At 36.6% G+C, this 20,163-nt stretch overlaps 1 protein-coding gene across 2 annotated transcripts in view; it reads right to left on the reverse strand.

Moving 5' to 3' along the window:
- SCFD2 (sec1 family domain containing 2) overlaps positions 1 to 20,163 on the reverse strand; it is a 401,411-nt gene that overhangs the window by 329,581 nt on the left and 51,667 nt on the right. For both annotated transcript variants that reach the window (XM_082630711.1, XM_082630712.1), the window contains exon 4: positions 3,670 to 3,845. In XM_082630711.1, coding sequence (XP_082486837.1) covers positions 3,670 to 3,845 — 176 coding nt within the window. The remainder of the gene's footprint in view (positions 1 to 3,669; positions 3,846 to 20,163) is intronic.

Raw genomic sequence — 20,163 nt, forward strand, 5'->3', positions numbered from 1 at the left:
ACAACTATATATTCAAAGGAGATTTAAAAATTTTAAGAGAATTCTATAAATAAATGTATGCCAATTTGAAAATATAGATGAATGGATTTAAATGAATATAAACTACCAAAATAATCTCAAGAAAAAACAGAATTAAATAGATCTATAAACACTTAAGTAATCAAATTGGAAGTACAAATCTAAGTCTAAAAACAACACAGCAGGTCCACATGATTCTAAATCTAGGCATATTTCACTTTTAAGCAACTGAAAATTCCTTTCTTATACAAATAGCTCTGAATACAAAAAATGAAACTCACTCTGATTTTACCTAACTACTGTAAGCTTTGTTGTGAAACTGGACAACATCAGCACAATGAAGAAAAATTATAAGGTAATCTCACCTACAAGCATAAATGCAAATGCATAAATAAAATATTAGTAAACGAAATCTAGCAGCGTGTGTGTGTGTGTGTGTGTGTGTGTGTATGTAGGATCAAGTTAAACTTATCCCAGGAATGCTGTAATGATTATTTAAAAAACTATAAATACAATTCACCACATTAACAGATTATGGGAGAAAAACCATATATATATATTCATCTAAAAATTTCAGAATCTGTATTAAGTGAAATTCAACACTCAGGCAGGATAAAAACAGCAATAACAACAACAATTCAGCAAAATAAGATTAAGAAGGAACTTCCCTAGCCTGATTAAAAACAAAACAAAACATAATATTTAATGGTAAAATTTTAGAACATTGTCTTTAAAGTCAGGAATAAGATGAAAATGCCTATTTTCATTGCCTCTATTGAGTAGGGTTCTAGTATGCCTGGTCAGTGCACTAAAAAAGAAAGTGGTATGAAGTGTGGAAAGGAAGTAACAAAACTGCCATTATTCGCAGATAATATTATTGCCTGCAGAGGAAATACAGGACAACCAATGAATCACAGCAAGAAATAGAAAAACAAATATTAATAATATTTTTATATGAGATCTTAGTGTATCATGTATCATTGAGAAAAGGATGAATATCTTTTGGTTCCAAATAACAGAAAACCAACTAAAATGGCTTAAACAATGAGAAGAATCATCATCTCACAAAACAAGATATTCTGAGGTAAGACTCAAAGTCATCTTTAAGAATTTAGGTTCTGTTTATCTCTTTCAGGATCTCAGTGAGCTCCCTTCATTATTACAAAATACTCAAAGTGTCACAAACATATATCAAGAAAAAGGAGCTTGTTTCTTCATTATGTATTTTTCTACAAGGGCAAAAGAAAATCTTCCTTAGAAGCACCTCCAGCAAACTTCGCTTTGCCTCTCTTAGGCTAGAACTGCTAAACCAATCATTAGGTGGGGAGATGAGAATATTAGTATAGTCTGAGACCAATCAGGATTTGCCTGAATCATGTGGGAAAAGAGTGGACACTGGAACAAAACTGGTGTTCTGCCAACATGAGAAAGAGGGAAATGACTGTTAGGTAAGTAATCTACAGCACAATGGAATATTTCATAAATGGTGTGGGGAGAATAGGCTATCCATATGGAAGAAAAGAAAATGAGATCCCAATAATATCATAAACAAAGATAAATTCCAGCTGGATTAAAAATTCAAATGTCAGGGAGGGTGGGAGGGAGATGCAAGAGGGAGGAGATATGGGGATATATGTATGGCTGATTCACTTTATTATAAAGCAGAAACTAACACACCATTGTAAAGCAATTATACTCCAATAAAGATGTTAAATAAATAAATAAAAATTCAAATGTCAAAAACAAAAATTAATTTTTAGTGGAAAATACTGAACAATATATTTAGAAATTAGGGGTACAAAAAGATTTCTAATATAAAACATAAATAAGAATAAACCATAAAAGATAATATTCATTAACTAGAGTACATCAAATGCAAAAATTCTGTACAATAAAACATATAGGAATTAAATTTAAAAGCCAAACACAGTCTGGGAGAAGTATTTGCATGACATAAAACATTTTTTTCTGTTACCTAAATAGATAAATAAGTATAAAAATGAGCAATTGATAGAAGAGGAAAACTGAATAGCTAATAAGTACTACAGAAGGTGCTCAGCCTCATCAGTTGTCAGAGAAATGCAAATTTATACAAAGATAGTATTGATCCATTATTTTAAAATGTTTAAATTTGATAATACTGAGTGCTGGACACTATGCTAGGAAACAAACTGTCATTCAGTCCTAGCAGAAGGGTCAACTAGTTCAAAGTCTTTGATGATCAGTTTGGTGATATTTAGTAAACTCAACAATATGCATGGTCAACAAAATAACAATCCTCTCCAAGGTATATGCCCTAGAGACACTCTCTCACATGTGGACCAGAAGACAAGTTCCAGGATATTCATCTCATTCTTTCTAACCACACACACACACACACACACACAAATATGGAACAGTCTAATTATACATCAATATGGATTCCATAAATTGAATATTTATACAATTAAATCTATACATGTCAATTTGTATTATCTTAAAACAGAATGCTGAGAGGGAAAAGCAGGTTGTTTAGGGATACTTATAATGTGATATCACTTACATAAAAAGTAAAACCCATAGCATAATACTCTGTATTATTCATGGAAAAATAAACATTTAATAAACATATAGAAACAAGGAATCAAGCTTGTGATTACCCCTGGGAAAGGAAAAAGGAGAATCAGAGCAGGAAAAGGATACAGTATCAGAGATGCTTCAACTTTATGTCTAGTTTTATTTCTTTAATGAAAAAGGATATAAAGTAAACATAAAAAACTAGTAAATTATATTGAATCTATGTGTAAGGTACATAAATATTTGTCATATTATTTTATGTGTTTGAAATACTTTATAATTTTTAAAAATACATCTTCTTAAAAGCTTCCCATGAAAATATTTTATCAATAGTGAAAAGGTCCTACTCCACATACATCTCTCTTCATGAAAATTACAAATGAGGACTTCCCTGGTGGTCCAGGGGTTACGACTCCACTCTCCCAACGCAGGGGGCCCCGGTTCGATCCCTGGTCAGGAAACTAAATCCCACATGCCGCAACTAAGATCCCACATGCTGCAACTAAAAAAAGATCCTGCACGCCACAACTAAAGATCCCGCATGTGGCAAGGAAGATCCCATGTGCCACAACTAAGTCCCGGAGCATCCAAATAGATAGATAGATAGATAGGCTAATACTTAAAAAAAAAAGAAAATTACAAATGAAGTTTGCCTCCCTTTCGTCTATTATAAGCATCATTTTAAGCCACATGCTATATGTTGTTTAAGGATTAGAAAGTAGTGTCAGAAGAAATGTAAACAGTAGCAATATTCTACAGGAAAAGTAGCAAGGATTAAATAAAGATGCCATGAAGATCAAGAAAGGTCCAAATGGCATAAAACTGAAAAGAGATCTTCAAAGTTTAGTCAAATACTCAAAAAACATTCTAAGTATTGAATGAGAAGCCAAAGACGTTACTGTCAAAAAAAAAAAAAAAGTAGATATAGAAAAAAACTGTTACTTGAATTTTAAATTGGGGGCACTTAGAGAATATGATATAGGGCATATGTCAACAATATGATTTATTACTAAGATTATAATAAACATCAACATTTTTCCCTGGAATTAAAAACTTTAATTATTAATATCCCAAGAAGCTCCTAGAGCAACATACCTGTAGAAGGAGCCTTTCAAAAGCCAGAAAGTTGTCCCACTTGGCAGTCTGCGGGTGTTTCAGAGTTTGAACAGTGGCCAGCCCAAGCTGTAGGAGCCCACAGTGATTTCCTAGAGCTTTGAGGTTGTTCTTGAAGAGATGAATATAGGACGTGAGCTGTCCCGGAGTGACTCTCCCTGGAAAAACATACAATTTATCAGTGTACCCTCTTTTGGGAGTGGTAAAAATAATGAAGAGAATGCCATTAATAATACTACTGCAGGGCTTCCCTGGTGGCACAGTGGTTAAGAATCCACCTGCCAATGCAGGGCACACGGGTTCGATCCCTGGTCTGGGAAGATCCCACATGCCACAGAGCAACTGAGCCCGTGCACCACAACTACCGAGCCTGTGCTCTAGAGCCCGCGAGCCACAACTACTGAAGCCCGCATGCCTAGAGCCCATGCTCCGCAACAAGAGAAGCCACCGCAATGAGAAGCCCATGCACTGCAACGAAGAGTAGCCCCCGCTCACAACTAGAGAAAGCTTGCGCGCAGCAACAAAGACCCAATGCAACCAAAAATAAATAAATTAATTAATTTAATTTAATTTAATTAAAAAATACTACTGCCTTACATCAGCACAAAACTTCAGAGTAAACTGCAAGCTTGCCTAAGCTATTGTGACTCTTAAAACAACGTGGTGACAACAGCAAAGTTGAAACTATTAACTGCGTTTTGCAAACAAGAAAACACATGTTAAGTGATCTTGCCAAAGCCATATTGCTAGTAGAATTCATTTTATAATTCTGAAATACCCCATAAATAAGTTATCAAATAAAGTCATATGAATAAATATTTCTTGAGCTCAACATGGAGCACCTCTCCAAGACAAGTGATATAGCAATCTAAGAGGCAAAAAAGCAAGGTTTCTAATTGTGTGCCTATGTCTATAAAGGAGAAATCTGTTATGACTATAGCTGAAACTTTATCACTGATATCCGTGGGTTCATGACAATATTCATGAGCATAAAAGCTGGCTGTTTATGGAACAAAAATGTATGGAGAACTAGAGTGGCAAAAACCCTGGAAGATGAGATATCAGAAGAAATGGTTTGGTATGGGTGACACAGCACATTTACTACAATGGTCACCTCTATCTAGAATGAGACCCCCACTTCATAAAAGACTGGAGTACCAAAAACAACAAACAAAAACAAATGAAAAACCACCTGTTGAAGGTTCACTCTTTCAGAGCTTCTAAGTCCAACTTTTGCCTATAGCAGTCCTTCCACTTAGTCGCTTCCCACTCTAATACGTCAAATTTCACTCCTGCCATTCATCAATGCTATGGACTGAACTCCTGAACACCACAGATTCTCCTCATTGGGCAAGCAGATGGCAATGGGGCCAAACATAGATGCAAGTCAAGTAATTCTTTCCTTTACGTCTTACCTACACCCTGTTTGTGGTTTACTCTCTGATGCCTGAAATCCCAGTTTGTTTGTTATGTCTAGTTTGTTAATACTCGGCAATGAGACCACCTGTATTTATTTAGCACTTTATCGTTTACACAGTGCAAGTATGTCCTCTTTTGATTTTCACAGCAACTCCATGGAGTAGCAAATAAGTGAGAGTTCAGTGTCTCACACGGTGCTAAATGGCATTTGTCAATTAATGGTTTTGCTACAGACTATAATACACAAAAAATAAAGACCTTGTTTCAAGCAACTTACAAGACTGCAACATATTCTATCTTTTCATTACATATTTTGAAGAGATTAAGGATTTTGAAGTGCCTTATTACCTGTTTATCAGGGTGAGCATGTAAAGAATAAAAACAGTGGGAATGATGAGCAGGGAGCTGAGTTTCACTAGTTTCTTGGGTCCCTCGGCAAAGCATGGTTCATTCCTGATTCTCAAGCAGCAAGCTAATGATTTGCTTGCTTAAGTACTAATAGAGAAGAGACTCATTAACCCTTTCTCTGCTTGGTTTTGAGTCAGGTTGATTAAGGTATAATTTACATACAGTAAAATTCATTCTTTTCTGGTTCAGGGTGTTCTCGAATCAGTTCTATGAATTTTGACAAATGCATGTAGTTGGGTAAGCACTGTCACAATCAAAATATAGAATATTTCCATTACTCCCAAAAGTTCCCCCTTTGTAGTCAGTTCTCTTTTCCCACCCCCAGCCCTTGGTGAACACTTATCTGCATTTACCTGGCTTCTGTCCCATAGTTCTGCCTTTCCAGAATGTTCTATAAATGGAATCATATAGTATGTAGCCTTTTGAGTCTGGCCTCTTTCACTTTAGCATAAAGTATTTGATGTTCATTCATGTTGTTGCTTATATAGGTAGTTTGCACCATTTTCTTGCTGAGTAGTAATCCACTGTATGAATGTGCCATGGTTTGTTTAGCCATTCACCGGTTAATGATCATTTGAGTTTTTTCCAATTTTTAGAAATTACAATAATTAGTGATGCTGAGCATCTTTTCATGTGTTTGTTGGCCATCTGTATGTCTCCTTTGGAGAAATGTCTATTTAGGTCTTCCACCCATTTTTTGATTGGGCTGTTTGTTTTTTTGATATTGAACTGCATAAGCTGCTTGTATATTTTGGAGATTAATCCTTTGTCAGTTACTTCGTTTGCAAAGATTTTCTTCCATTCTGGGGGTTGTCTTTTCGTCTTGTTTATGGTTTCCTTTGCTGTCCCAAAATTTTTAAGTTTCATTAGGTCCCATTTGTTTATTTTTGTTTTTATTTTCATTACTCTAGGAGGTGGATCAAAAAGGATCTTGCTGCAATTTATGTCAAAGAGTGTTCTTCCTATGTTTTCCTCTAAGAGTTTTATAGTGTCTGGCCTTACATTTAGGTCTTTAATCCATTATGAGTTTATTCTTGTGTATGGTGTTAGGGAGTGTTCTAATTTCTTTCTTTTACATGTAGCTGTCCAGTTTTCCCAGCATCACTTATTAAAGAGGCTGTCTTTTCTCCATTGTATATTTTTGCCTCCTTTGTCATAGATTAGGTGGCCATAGGCGCATGGGTTTATCTCTGGGCTTTCTATCCTGTACAAATCAAAACTACAATGAGGTATCACTTCACACTGGTCAGAATGGCCATCATCAAAAAATCTACAAACAATAAATGCTGGAGAGGGTGTGGAGAAAAGGGAACCTTCTTACACTGTTGGTGGGAAAGTAAATTGATACAGCCACTATGCAAAACAGTATGGAGGTTCCTTAAAAAACTAAAAATAGAACTACCATATGACCCAGCAATCCCACTACTTGCCATATACCCAGAGAAAACCATAATTCAAAAAGACACATGCACCCCAATGTTCATAGCAGCACTATTTACAATAGCCAGGACATGGAAGCAACCAAAATGTCCATCAACAGAGGGATGGATAAAGAAGATGTGGGGCCTCCCTGGTGGCGCAGTGGTTGAGAGTCCGCCTGCCGATGCAGGGGATACGGGTTCGTGCCCCGGTCTGGGAGGATCCCATATGCCGCGGAGCGGCTGGGCCCGTGAGCCATGGCCGCTGGGCCTGCACATCCGGAGCCTGTGCTCCGCAACGGGAGAGGCCACAACAGTGAGAGGCCCGCATACCGCAAAAAAAAAAAAAAAAAAAAAAAAAAAAAAAAAAGAAGATGTGGTACATATATACAATGGAATACTACTCAGCCATTAAAAGGAACAAAATTGGGTCATCTGTAGAGATGTGGATGGACTTAGGAAGTGTCTACAGAGTGAAGTAAATCAGAAAGAGAAAAACAAATATCGCGTATTAATGCATATATGTGGAATCTAGCAAAATGGTATAGATGACCTTATTTGCAAAGCAGAAATAGAGACACAGACGTAGAGTACAAAATGTATGGATACCAAGAGGGAAAGGGGTGGGGTGGAAGAAATTGGGAGATTGGGATTGACACATATACACTATTGATACTATGTATAAAATAGACAACCAAGGGGAACATACTGTATAACACAAGGAACTCTACTTAATGCACTGTGGTGTCCTAAATGGGAGGGAAATAAAAGGGAGGAGATATATGTATATGTATGGCAGATTCATTTTGCTGTGCAGTAGAAGCTAACACAACATTGTAAAGCAACTATACTTCAATAAAAATTAAAAAAATAAATTGAAAAAGATTCACAAATCAAAGTCCAGTAACATTTTCAAAAAAAATAAATTGTGAATAAAGCCTTCACAAACATCTTTGTACAGGTTTTTATGTGTGTAGGTGTCTCTGGACATATGGTTTCATTTTCCTTAAGTAAATTTCTAGGGTTGTTGGGTCATATGCTAAATGAATGGTTAACTTTATAAGAAACTGACAAACTAAGTTCCAAAGTGAGCTATCCCACCAGCAACAAATGAGATTTCTATTGCCTCACATCCTCACTAGCACTTGGTATTGCCAGTTATTTTGGTTTTAGCCATTCTATTAGGTATCTAGCAACAACTCACTGTGGTTTTAATTTGTATTTTTCTAATGAGTAATAATGTTGGTCTTTTCATATGCTTATTTGCCACCCTATATCTTTTTTGGTGAAGTTTGTCTGTTCAAATCTTTTGCTCATTTTTATTAGGTTGTTTATTTTCTTCCTGTTGAGTTGTGAGTGTCATTAACTTTTATTAATCCATTGGCTCAACATATATTTCTGTGCCGGGGACTGTTCTTACTGCTAAGAATAAACCCATGAACAAATCAGACAAAAATCTGTCCTTATGACCAACAAATAAAGAAGGCAAATGATTCCTGGATGCTCTCCTAATTAATTCAGCTCATTACATGTCATTCTCTTCTTAGGGGATGGGGATCTTTTGTGCAGATGATTAATATTTTTACACAAAAACATCTTGACATATTAAATATTAACATTAAATATATGAAAACAAATTTTCACATGAAATGTGTTCAAATCTAACATTGCCATGAGCTCCATTTATTTGTTTATGCACTGTGCTGCAGGTGACGCAGTGTGGTCCCTGGACACACCGAGCTTTGTGTATCAAGAGAGAAAGTCATAAAACAATTATACAAACAACTGCTTAATCATTATTGTGGTAAGTATTGCTAAGGCAAAAACTAAAATGTCCTGAAACCATGAAAGGCTCTATGTGATATGTAATTGCCTACCTCTCCAACCCTATCTCCTGGACTGAAGGAGAAGGAATGTAAAAGGCTCAGAATACATACAATCCATTCGTAACATAACTGTCTTTTAGAGAGACCTCAAGAAATGGAAATCATCAGAGAAAGTCACCAGGTCTGTTTAGATTTCAACTGCAATAACCATATGTTCAATTTAAAGATAAGAATGTCTTCAATTCAGGGACTTCTCTATGGTGACGCAGTGGTTAAGAATCCGCCTGCCAATGCAGAGGACTTGGGTTCGAGCCCTGGTCTGGGAAGATCCCACATGTCGTGGAGCAACTAAGCCCGTGCACCACAACTACTGAGCCTGTACTCTAGAGCTCACGAGCCACAACTACTGAGCCCATGTGCCACAACTACTGAAGACTGCATGCCCTAGAGCCCGTGCTCCACAACAAGAGAAGCCACCCAATGAGAAGCCCATGCACTGCAACGAGGAGTAGCCCCCGCTCGCCACAACTAGAGGAAGCCAGCACAGCAACAAAGACCCAACACAGCCAATAAATAAATAATTTTTTTTAAAAAAAGAATGTCTTTAATTCAAAAACATAGTAAACTTTTTATCCAGTTAGCATTTTCCTAGCTCAGACTTGGACTCAGTGACCATATTTACATAACACTGCCTTCCCACATAAGGCATGAGATCCAAAGGAACAAATGGATATATTTCATAACAGGAAATGCCAACAGAACACTACCTTGTGAATGAGCAATTATTCACCTTTGCTGCTCCATTCTGTTCCCCTCTGTATACCTTTTTCTTACACACACAAGCCATTAACACTTCCTTATATATGTCATGAAAGCAGGGTTTTTTTTCTAAAAATTCATAACATGTTAATTGGAATTTAGTAAAAGAGTACTTTATACAAATGCTTTAAAATATAGGCTAGTGACATTTTTTAAATATAAATTTAATCACAATCTTACATAAAACAAGTCAAAATCAACTGACTGACTACCAAAAATGCTATACTGTGAGGCTAACAACTTGAGAAAATTTCTCAGTTCATATCAACTAAAACTGCAAGCAACTAGAACCAGGTGTTGAAAAAGTAATAGACAGAACATTTATTCACATCTCATATTACCAAAAAAAAAAAAAAAAAACTTGTCAGGCAGATTTACATGGTGATTTTAAAATGTCAACCCAAGAAGGCTTTGCAACACATTTTTTTAAAGTCCTAAAAACAAGGGTTATTTTATATCAAAACTGCATAATACATAGCAACTCTTTGAAAAGGGACAATTTTGAAATTTGAAAAATAGTTTTCAAGTAAGAAAATCTATTAGGCTTTCTTTTTCTTTTTTATAGTTTTTAAGGAAGTGAAACGGGCTTCTGATTTCAATTTAGTTAAGAAACAAACACAAAACTTTAACAACCATCAGTTCTATGTATATTTTGAAACTCTTACTGAAATAGAATTATCTCTTGGGAGAAAGGGGACATATTTGGAAAATAAAAGGATTTAATATATTTATATTATCTGTGATCCTTACAATATTGAATTCCATTGTATTCAAATGAATTATGGAACTTACTCTTCCATTTATTATATACATTTGATAAACTATAACTTTCTGAACCTGTTTTGTGGCTTGGTAAGATATATTTAAAATATCTACACATATATGATTCTTTGTTGATTTTCTTTAAAAAAAAAAAAAGTATTCTGTCAGTGCTAGATTTGATTTAATCCCCAAACTGTGTCTTAATGGTAGAAAGTAACCATCAGAAATTTTGTCTAAAATAGCATATTTAGCTACTAAATGTTTTCTTAAAAAAAGAAAAAAACTCTAAAACAAATAATAATACTGTCATTGCATGTTTTTTTGGTTTTTTTGCGGTACGTAGCCTCTCACTGTTGTGGCCTCTCCCGTTGCGGAGCACAGGCTCCGGACGCGCAGGCTCAGCGGCCATGGCTCACGGGCCCAGCCGCTCCACGGCATGTGGAATCTTCCCGGACCGGGGCACGAACCCGTGCCCCTGCATCGCCAGGCGGACTCTCAACCACTGCGCCACCAGGGAAGCCCTGCTAGTGATCACGAGCCCTGATAACTAGTATGTGATTTTGCAAAACAAGTTTTCCAGGAATGCGTGTAAATTACAGCAAAAGCACTTATACTAATATGTAGACAAAGGTGGCAACTCTACTAATATTAAACTGTTGGCTGGTGGGCAGCACTGTCAGGGAAAATTTCAAATGTTATTTCAACAGCTGGCATAAGAGAGCCAGAATCTTGTGTACAAAAGATGGTTTCAGAGTTTTGTAAAATGTACGAAAGGTTCAGAGGGTAGCATGAACACATCGGTTTACCTCCTCTTCTCATTTCATCAGAAAGACAAAAAGGAATTAAAAAGGGAAAGGAACACACAACAAAGAGATCGATCGTAAGATAGTCCATAAGCAGACAAGACTTCAAGCACTTTTCCTCCCCATCTGCTGGTTATCTTTGTAACTTACATTACATACTTAAACTTTCTTCTTTGTTCTGTCAACTACAGATGGTATGCTATGACTTTTTGTCTTCTAAGCAGAGGATATTAGTTCCCCTTACCCTTCCCTCTATTTCGTATTTCCCCCTTTCATCTTCCAAATCATCTGTACTTTTATTTTCATCCGGTCAAGGCTGATAGCATTTATATTTTGTTTTGTAACCATAATTTAGTCTAATGTGCTTTTTCTATAGCATGATTCGAAAACTTCAAAATTAGTCAATAGTGTTTTATCATTATAAACTATATAACTATTAATGACAGACCCAATGTACAAGCTATGATTACATTTCCTTATGCATATAATATACTTGGGTCCTAAAATGCGTATGGGCTTTTTCTGAGGGGGTGGGGGAGGAGCATTCCCTACTTTAATCAAAGTTGTAAACTCTCCTAATTTCAAATACACTGTCTTATCTTTGAAGTCCGTGTTGTGTTGTTTGTTTGTTTGTTTTAAATTGAGGTATAGTTGATTTGTGGGGGGTTTTTTTCCCCTCCCTGAATACTTTACTACCAAACTCCTTCATCCCCCAGTTCCATCATGGGCAGATTGTTCTTTAGGCCTTTTTGCACAGTCAGCAACCTGGAACGCCTTTTATTGCTCTCCTCTATTGGAACACTGCTTCGCTAAATCCCTGATTTTTCTTTCCTGCTATACTGCCTTGTTTTGCTGGACACCCTCAAGTAACTTCCTTGGAAAAGATGTGTGGAAAGCAAAGTTCTCTTATCTTTGAAAAGGCTTTTTCTTGCCCTCAAAGTTTAATAACAGTTTATCTGGACCTACAATTCTAGGTTGAAAATAATGCATTGCTTCATTATCTTCTGGCTCAGTGTTGCTCATAAGAAATGTGTGCTAGTCTCATTCTTGTTCCTTTGTAGATAAGCTTCTTTTTTCCATCTTGAGGTCCATAGGATCCTCTCATTCTCTTGTAACTCTGAGGAGTCACAGTGATTGTGTTTAGAGGGTTTTTATTCTTTCCACTTGCTTTTCAGTTAAGCCTATTCTATATACTTGATATGCCTTTCTTCACATCTGGGAAAGTCTTACATTCTTTCTTTGCTAGTTTCCTGTCCTCTGCTTTCTCTCTCTTTCTGAAACTTCTAATAGTTCTTGGGCCTCCTGAGTTGGTTCTCTATATCTTTATCTTTGGTATCATATTTTCAATGTCCTGTTCTTTCTACATTTTAGGAAATTTTCTTGATTTATCTTTAAACTTTGGCTGAATTTTATTTTTACAATAATATCCTTATTTCTAAGAGCTTCTTTTTTAACAAGAGCTTTATGAGCTTTAACTCACATACCATAAAATTCACCCTTAAAATGTACAATTCACTGATTTTTACTATATTCACAGAGTTATGCAACCATCACCACTACATAATTTGAGAACATTTTCATCATCTCAAGAAGAGAGCCTATACTCAAATTTTCCCAGTTATGAAAAAGATATACAGCTATAAATCCATACATATTAGAATACAGCCTGAATAAAATTTTCAGTTGGGAGATATAACTGTACTTAGTTATACCAGGAAACTGATAAATAGCAGAAATGAGAACATTCAGGTAATTATAGCTATAAAAGAATTCTGGCTTTTTTATATGTAATAATACTGTGGTCATGCACTAAAAAAATTTTTTTAATTGAAGTAACAGAGGAATAGAAGAGTACTAAATCATGCAGCAAAACAAACAGTAAAAATAAACTTCCTCCCCCCCCCCACCAAAGGCTTTGCCTAGAATATGTGACAAGGCACTGCAGCAAAGAGGGGCCATCTGCCCAGAAGATACAACCAATTTCAGACTCAGAAGTCTCAGGTATAATGGAGGTGAAAAGTGAGGTGTATAACATAAAGCTTACACATCTTAAGTATGTAGTTCTGTTCACTGTTACACACACATCTATCCATGTAACCACCACCCAGATCAAGGTATGGAATATGTCCAGAACTCTAGAAGATTCCATCAATACCTACCTAGTCAATAAGCTCACAACAGCATACTATTACTTTTAACTCTCTCAACACAACTCACTATTTTGTCTGCTTTTGAACATCATATAAACAGAATTATACAGATATACTATTTTGTATCTAGCTTTTTTAAATTCAACATCATCCAAAATCTCAATCTTTTTTTTCTCACTGTGTTTTATTGTTCTATATGACTATAATAGTTTCTCTATACATTCTACTTTGAAGGATATTTAGGTTTTATAGTTCAGGGCCATTATAAATAATGATGCTATGAACGTTTTACTACATACCTTTTGGTAGACTCATTTCCATTGGATACATGCCCAGGTGTGAAACCCCTGGATCAGTGTACACTTATCTAAAGTTGATACTGCCAAACAGTTTTCCATGGTTGTATCAATATAACCACACATTTTAAATATGGTCAAACTTAACATAATTTTTAAAGTATACATACAATGTTTAAAACCTGGCACAACTGTATAATTAAGTTTCCTTCATGGTATTTGACGCTGGGTAGCCAAAACTCTAATAAGAAAGAGAGAAAAAAAAAAGTCACAATGGAAACCACATTGCCATACTCTTAGTATGCACCTTTATTTTACTTTTCTCATTGTTTGTTTACTTGCTTATTTACTTACTTTCTTACCTAATTACATAGAAAAGGCCTGGAAGGCAAGATACTGATTTCGGAGCAAAGGTTACATTGAAGAGTAAGATGACAGGGAGGGGGGATAGACAATTACTTTTTATTTTACTAATGTTATAATATGAATTTTAAAGACTATTTTACTTTTTAAATAGTCTCTTGGTTCTGATATAAAATAATGTCTGTTTCATGTGGAATGAACAGACCATTATTTTTCTCTGGGAAATCTGAGTCTATTACTATCACTGATTTGTACAATGGATGAAGCATTGGCTTTCAACAGAAAAAGAAATATAAGAGTAATAATAACTGTCGGTTTCCCACCTCTACTGAGGTCAAAGCACAAAGAAATATGGTTAACACGCAGGTGGAGAAATTTAAGTCAGACGTGAGAAAAAAATTCCACAATCGTGATGACTATTAGGCATTGAAACAAGTTATTAACAGGGGGAAGAGGGAAGACATTATAAATCTTCTCCCATAGGGATTTGAAGGGCAGTATATACAGCCATCTGTATAGTGAAACTTGGATAAAACCCAGCTGGGAATTGATGTCCATTTTTGTAACACTATAAATACTGAAGAAGGATTTCCTGGGATATCCTTTAAACAGTATGTTTCTTGTTACACAAATTTTTGAGCTCTATAGTATTACAAAGACAGAATAAGAAAGTAATGTGAAAAGATCATCTTAATTATATGAATCAATTCAATCAAATGGATCCAAAATTGAGAAATCTATTGCAAGATACGTTTTCAGGATAGTACACAATAAAGTATAACTGCTGCAAGACCATAGGTCACAAATAGAAAATAAACAGCTCTCCCTGAAATTTTTACAAAAAAGTGAAATATAAAACCACCAGAAACATTTACGGTTTGGCTTTCTTTGGAAATGCAGCCTTCCTGAGGCTAAGTTAAACACTGCATCAGTGTTTATAAACTCAGCAGAGAGCACAGAAAGGAACAGATAGATTACCCCTGTTATCTAGGGGGCAGATTACCAGCCTGCCAGGTAAGGAGCCTTTCCTTGGTGGGTCTACCCTGACTTGGAAAGAATAGGCTCCACGTAAAGCAACTCCCACCCCACAGCCATGGATCTTCCCTTGGGGTTTTTTAACTCCTAGCCCATATTCTCATATGTTGAGGATCCCTTCTGTTGAGAAAATATAAAGATTAATAAGAAGAGGAGGAGGAGAAAAAAATGAAGAAAAAGATACACCAATTAAAGTTAAAAATATAGAGTCAGAGGGCAGATGCTTGAAGATGGGATATTAGAAATTCAGATTCCCATTTTGTGGATGGGGAAACAGAGGAACAGAGGCAATTCAGGTTCTGTTTTAGGTGATGAAGTGTAAGAAGGAAATATGTGCTTAGTGACCTTAAGGCTTTCAGGCACTATTAATTATTAATTCAATAAAAACTCTTTCTGTCTCTTTCTCTAGATTCTTCACGCCCCTAAATGGATGTGTTCCTTACAACCCTGCCTTCAACCCTCCTCTCACTCATTCTACTTTCTTTTCCTGGATGATCACCCTTATGTTATATTTCCTTTAGAAATTCACTACTTAGGCTCCAACATAATCACTAGGTAACTAAATCCCCAATCTCCACTTTCACTTCTGGAAATCATTACTCTAGTCACATGTTTTCCAACTAAGATGATCAGGAAGCAATCATACAGGCAATGTAATTCCACCCCTAAATCTGGTAGAATACTCTTCATATGCAGTTGTATGACCATTGGTCATTATTTTTATAATGTCTTTTATCTGCCCAGGAGACAGTAAATAATTTTATCATGCTATATCCTCCTTTTACAGAACATGCTGAATTTCACAAACATTTATATGTTACATAAAAAATCATCTCATCTAATTGTCGGGTTAGCAGACAATAGAATCCCCATTTTGAAGACAGGAAAACAGATTCAGAAAAGTTAATTAACTTGTTCATTTGAAAATAAGACAGTATTTTTTCATGTTTCCTATCCCCTACAAGGACCTAAGAACACATAATAAATACCTTTTAAATGAATGAGAACAATTGTCTATTATGGCTAAATCTGGATAATGTATAGAAAAAATTTCAATGAGTTTTTTTCCCCCTTCTACTGATTCCAATGGTCTCTAGAAAACTGTGCTAATCTTGGACCCCGGAGAATATGATACTCTTTTAAATAATGGTTCTCGAAGGTGTTCCATGGACCCCTGGGTCCTTGAGGCACTTTCAGGTAGTCAGAAAAGTCAGAACTATTTTCATACTAATACAAAGATGCTACTTGATTTTGTTACTATCCTGTGTTTGCATTGATGGTACAAAAACAGTGGTGGGTAAAGGTACCAGTGCCTTAGCACAATCAAGGCAGTGGTATCAAATTATACGAGTAGTCACTTTCACTTTCAGAATCGTCATGATGAAAAAGCAAATGTTACTAATTTTATCAAATCTCAACCCTTAAGAAAACATCAATATTCTGTGTAAAGAAATGGGAAATATACAAAAAGCACTTCTGGGGCAACCAAAGTATCAGTGCAACCATTGCCTCAAGGAAAAGCACTGATGTGATTACTTGAGCTGTGAACTGCTATTCACACTGTTTTAATGGCATAAAATTTTTACCGAAAAGACATCTGAAAAAGTATGGTTCTTCACACATTTTTTCCAACAAGTAAATGAAGTGAGTCTGTCACTTCAAAGAAAACAATTCACAGTTTGTATTGTCAATATCGAAACTCAAGTTTTCATGTGAAATTATAATTTTGGAAAACTTGTATCTGCCCCTATATCTTTACATTCCTAATACTTAAAGATTTTCTAATGATAACAGTGGTGATATTGACAAATGTGGCTTTGTTATATTATATAATATATGTATTATATATTTTGAAAATCTGCATAATTTCGAAAATCTGCATAATTTAAAGAACCAATATTGCCCAAGTGACTAATGTACAATGCTATAAAATAATATGTGCATAGAAGAGCCACTCAGGGCTTCCCTGGTGGCGCAGTGGTTGAGAGTCCGCCTGCCGATGCATGGGATGCGAGTTCATGCCCCGGTCCAGGAAGATCCCACATGCCGCGGAGCGGCTGGGCCCGTGAGCCATGGCCGCTGAGCCTGCGCGTCAGGAGCCTGTGTTCCGCAACGGGAGAGGCCACAACAGTGAGAGGCCCGCGTACAGCAAAAAAAAAAAAAAAAAAGAGCCACTCAAAGTGCAAGAGACACCAATGGGTTTTAATGTACCAGAGTATGGAAAATTCAGCAATATGGTTTCATATTCCACATGGCAATTAACCTGTAAGAAATTACCTCTTGTAAACCTGGTGTAGTAACAAAGAATATCTGCAATTTTCTGGAAAGTTATTAAAATACTCCTCCCCTTTTCAACTACGTATCTTTGTAAGGTCAGCTTTTCTTTATATACTTTATCCAAAATAATGTATCACAGCAGATTGAATGAAGAAGCAGATATGAGAATACAGCTGTCTTCTATTAAACCAGACGTTAGAGATGTGCAAAAATGTAAAGTGGTACCACTCTTTTCCCTACATTATTTTAATTGAGAAAATATAGTCATTTTTCACAAAAATATGTTACATTAACATGTAATAGGTTTATTATAATATTTTTATATTAATAAATATTTTTAAAATTTTCCCTGCTTGAATTCCTGACATGATATTTTCTATCTATCTCACTTGTATCAATAGATATACTCCACACAAACAAAAGCTCTTGTTGTCCACATAGTTTCTTTTTTTGTTGTTCATAGGTTGTTGTGAACCTCAATAGCATTTTTTTTTTTTTTTTTTTGGTCGCACCACATGGCTTGCAGGATCTTAGTTCCCTGACCAGGGATTGAACCTGGGCCCCCAGCAGTGAAAGTGCTGAGTCCTAACCACTGGACCACCAGGGAATTCCCCTCAATAGCTTTTAACAATGTAAAGGGGTTCTGAGACCAAAAAGTTTTGAGAACTGATGTTCTAAATCAGTGTCACTCTTGGGTTCCATAGGAGGGAGATAGAAAAAGCAATCCATTAAATAAATACATAACAAATACCAACTGACAGTATTAATTCAAGAATTTATTTATTCATTCCATAAACACTTACTGAGTAGTATATAGTACCTTCAAGGTCTTGTGTTAGGTGTGGACAATACTAAGAAGCACAGATAAGAATTCTCAGCCCCAACTACTCAGGGTCTGGTGGTAACTGCTATAATAGAAGTATGAACAAAAACAGTACTGATAGGGATAGAAGATGTCATCTTTTAGAAAGAATGACAAGGGATGCAAGATATGATGGAGAAAATGTTGGGGGAGAATTTTAAAAGCCTGAAGAATGCCATAAGCATTCTTTTTTTGGAGGGAAGAGAGAAGTAGGGTAAGGCTTTAAGATCAGTAGCAATTATTAACCAAGTATCTATGTGCAAGGCACAACAGGGGATACAAAAATATCTACAGTCTTCCAGGAAACTAGAATTAAGGGAAAAAAGCATAAAACAATTATCAGAAAGATGAAGATAACCAGAAGAGCAGAGTGACATGAAGACCAAGGGAAAAGCATCAAGAAAGAAGACATGATCAGATGCTACAACACATCAGGAGGAACAAGAAATATCATAACGGAAAGTTGTAAATAGAAATATTAATACATATAACTGAGAGTAGAAACACACATTGTCCCTCTACTACTCATTCACACGCATCAGGCAATCCATTCATTCAAGCAGCAAGTACTAAGCCACACACTATATACCAAGCCAAACAGCCAATGGAGAATATGAAATGGACACTGTCTAGCAAAGTTTTGGATCCACACACATTTAACTATTTTGCACTGTGGTAAGTGCTAAGACAGAGCACTAAGAGAAATAAAAGAAAGAGCTGTGGGTCCTCAGAAGCCAGAGCAATCAATGCAGCTTGCTGAGGAAGGTGTAGGAAGAAGGTTAAAGGGGAATTAGATATGGTTCCACAGAGAAAGTGACATTTGTATTAGATCATGAAAAATAAGGTGGGTTTGACAGGAAAGTGTGTGTGTGTGTGTGTGCATGCGTGTGTGCACAAGCACATAGTGTAAAGTGAGTGGTTATATTAGTCAAGGTCCCAACAGGAAAAAGATGGCACTCTAACAGGAAAAATAAGGCAAACATAACAACAGGAATGTCTAAGAAGTTAGGCTAAGGGAAATCAGGAGTGTTAAGGAAAACCAACAAGGGAAGGGTAGAGGGAAGCAACCAATTGCATCCTGGCAGGGATGAAGCCAGGCAAACAATACCCTAACCATACCCTACCCCCACCCTCTAAATCTCCTGCCCATGCCTCCCATTGGCCAAACAGAACTGAGAGGCCAAGGGCAGAAAAGCATGCTGAGGCAGTCCATAACGGTTAGCCTCCAGAAGCACAGGTAGAGAAGGGTGGAGGAAGCCTGGAGGGATAATCAAACGAGAATATTTCAGGCGAAAACAACAAAGACCTGGATCTACAGAAGTTCCTGCTGAGGAATGGGGAGTAGGGAGGAAAAGCAATTTGAGTGGATGGGTGAAGCATGAGGCTAGAAGTCAGAAAGATTTCTATAAATAGCATGCTAAGGAGCTGGGACACTATCTTCAAGCAATGGGGAACCATCAAAGGGTTTTAGACAGAGGAATGGTACAACCACATCTGTGTCTGTGGCTCTGTAGCCGCTCCTCCACACACCCGCCCCCAGTAGTTTGATTCCTGATACAGAAGTCAGACAGACCCAGGTTGTATCCTGGCTTACTTGCTATAAGACTATCAGTCAGGGCCCAGGTAGAAGGTAGAAAATACACCAGTTATTTGAGCAGAGAAAATTTAACATACAGAATTGTTAACTGGGTAACTGAAAGGTAAAGGAGAACTCCAAGGTATCATGCAGGCAGCAACTGTTGGAAGCAGCTACCACCAGTAGGATGGAAGAAACACAGAGGCTGGAATTATACCTCTTGAGAACGGAGTGCTACTTGGCTAGGCTGGTACCTCTGAGGAGGGGGTGCCATGAAGCTGGTTCTGCAAGTACTGGAAGAACTGCAAACTGATTCAGTTGCTCCCACAGGAAGGATCTGCCACTGCTGGGGTGAAGAAGTGTTGCTGGCATGGCATTGACAAGCAGAAGCAAAATCCACAGGCAGCAGGGGAAAAGAGGCAAGTTGCTTCTTCCCCTTCCAGCCTTGCAGTTTCTCTCTGG

Source organism: Mesoplodon mirus (genome assembly GCF_964341445.2).
Source record: "Mesoplodon mirus genome assembly, chromosome: 2".
In the NCBI taxonomy this organism is placed as follows: Eukaryota; Metazoa; Chordata; class Mammalia; order Artiodactyla; family Ziphiidae; genus Mesoplodon; species Mesoplodon mirus.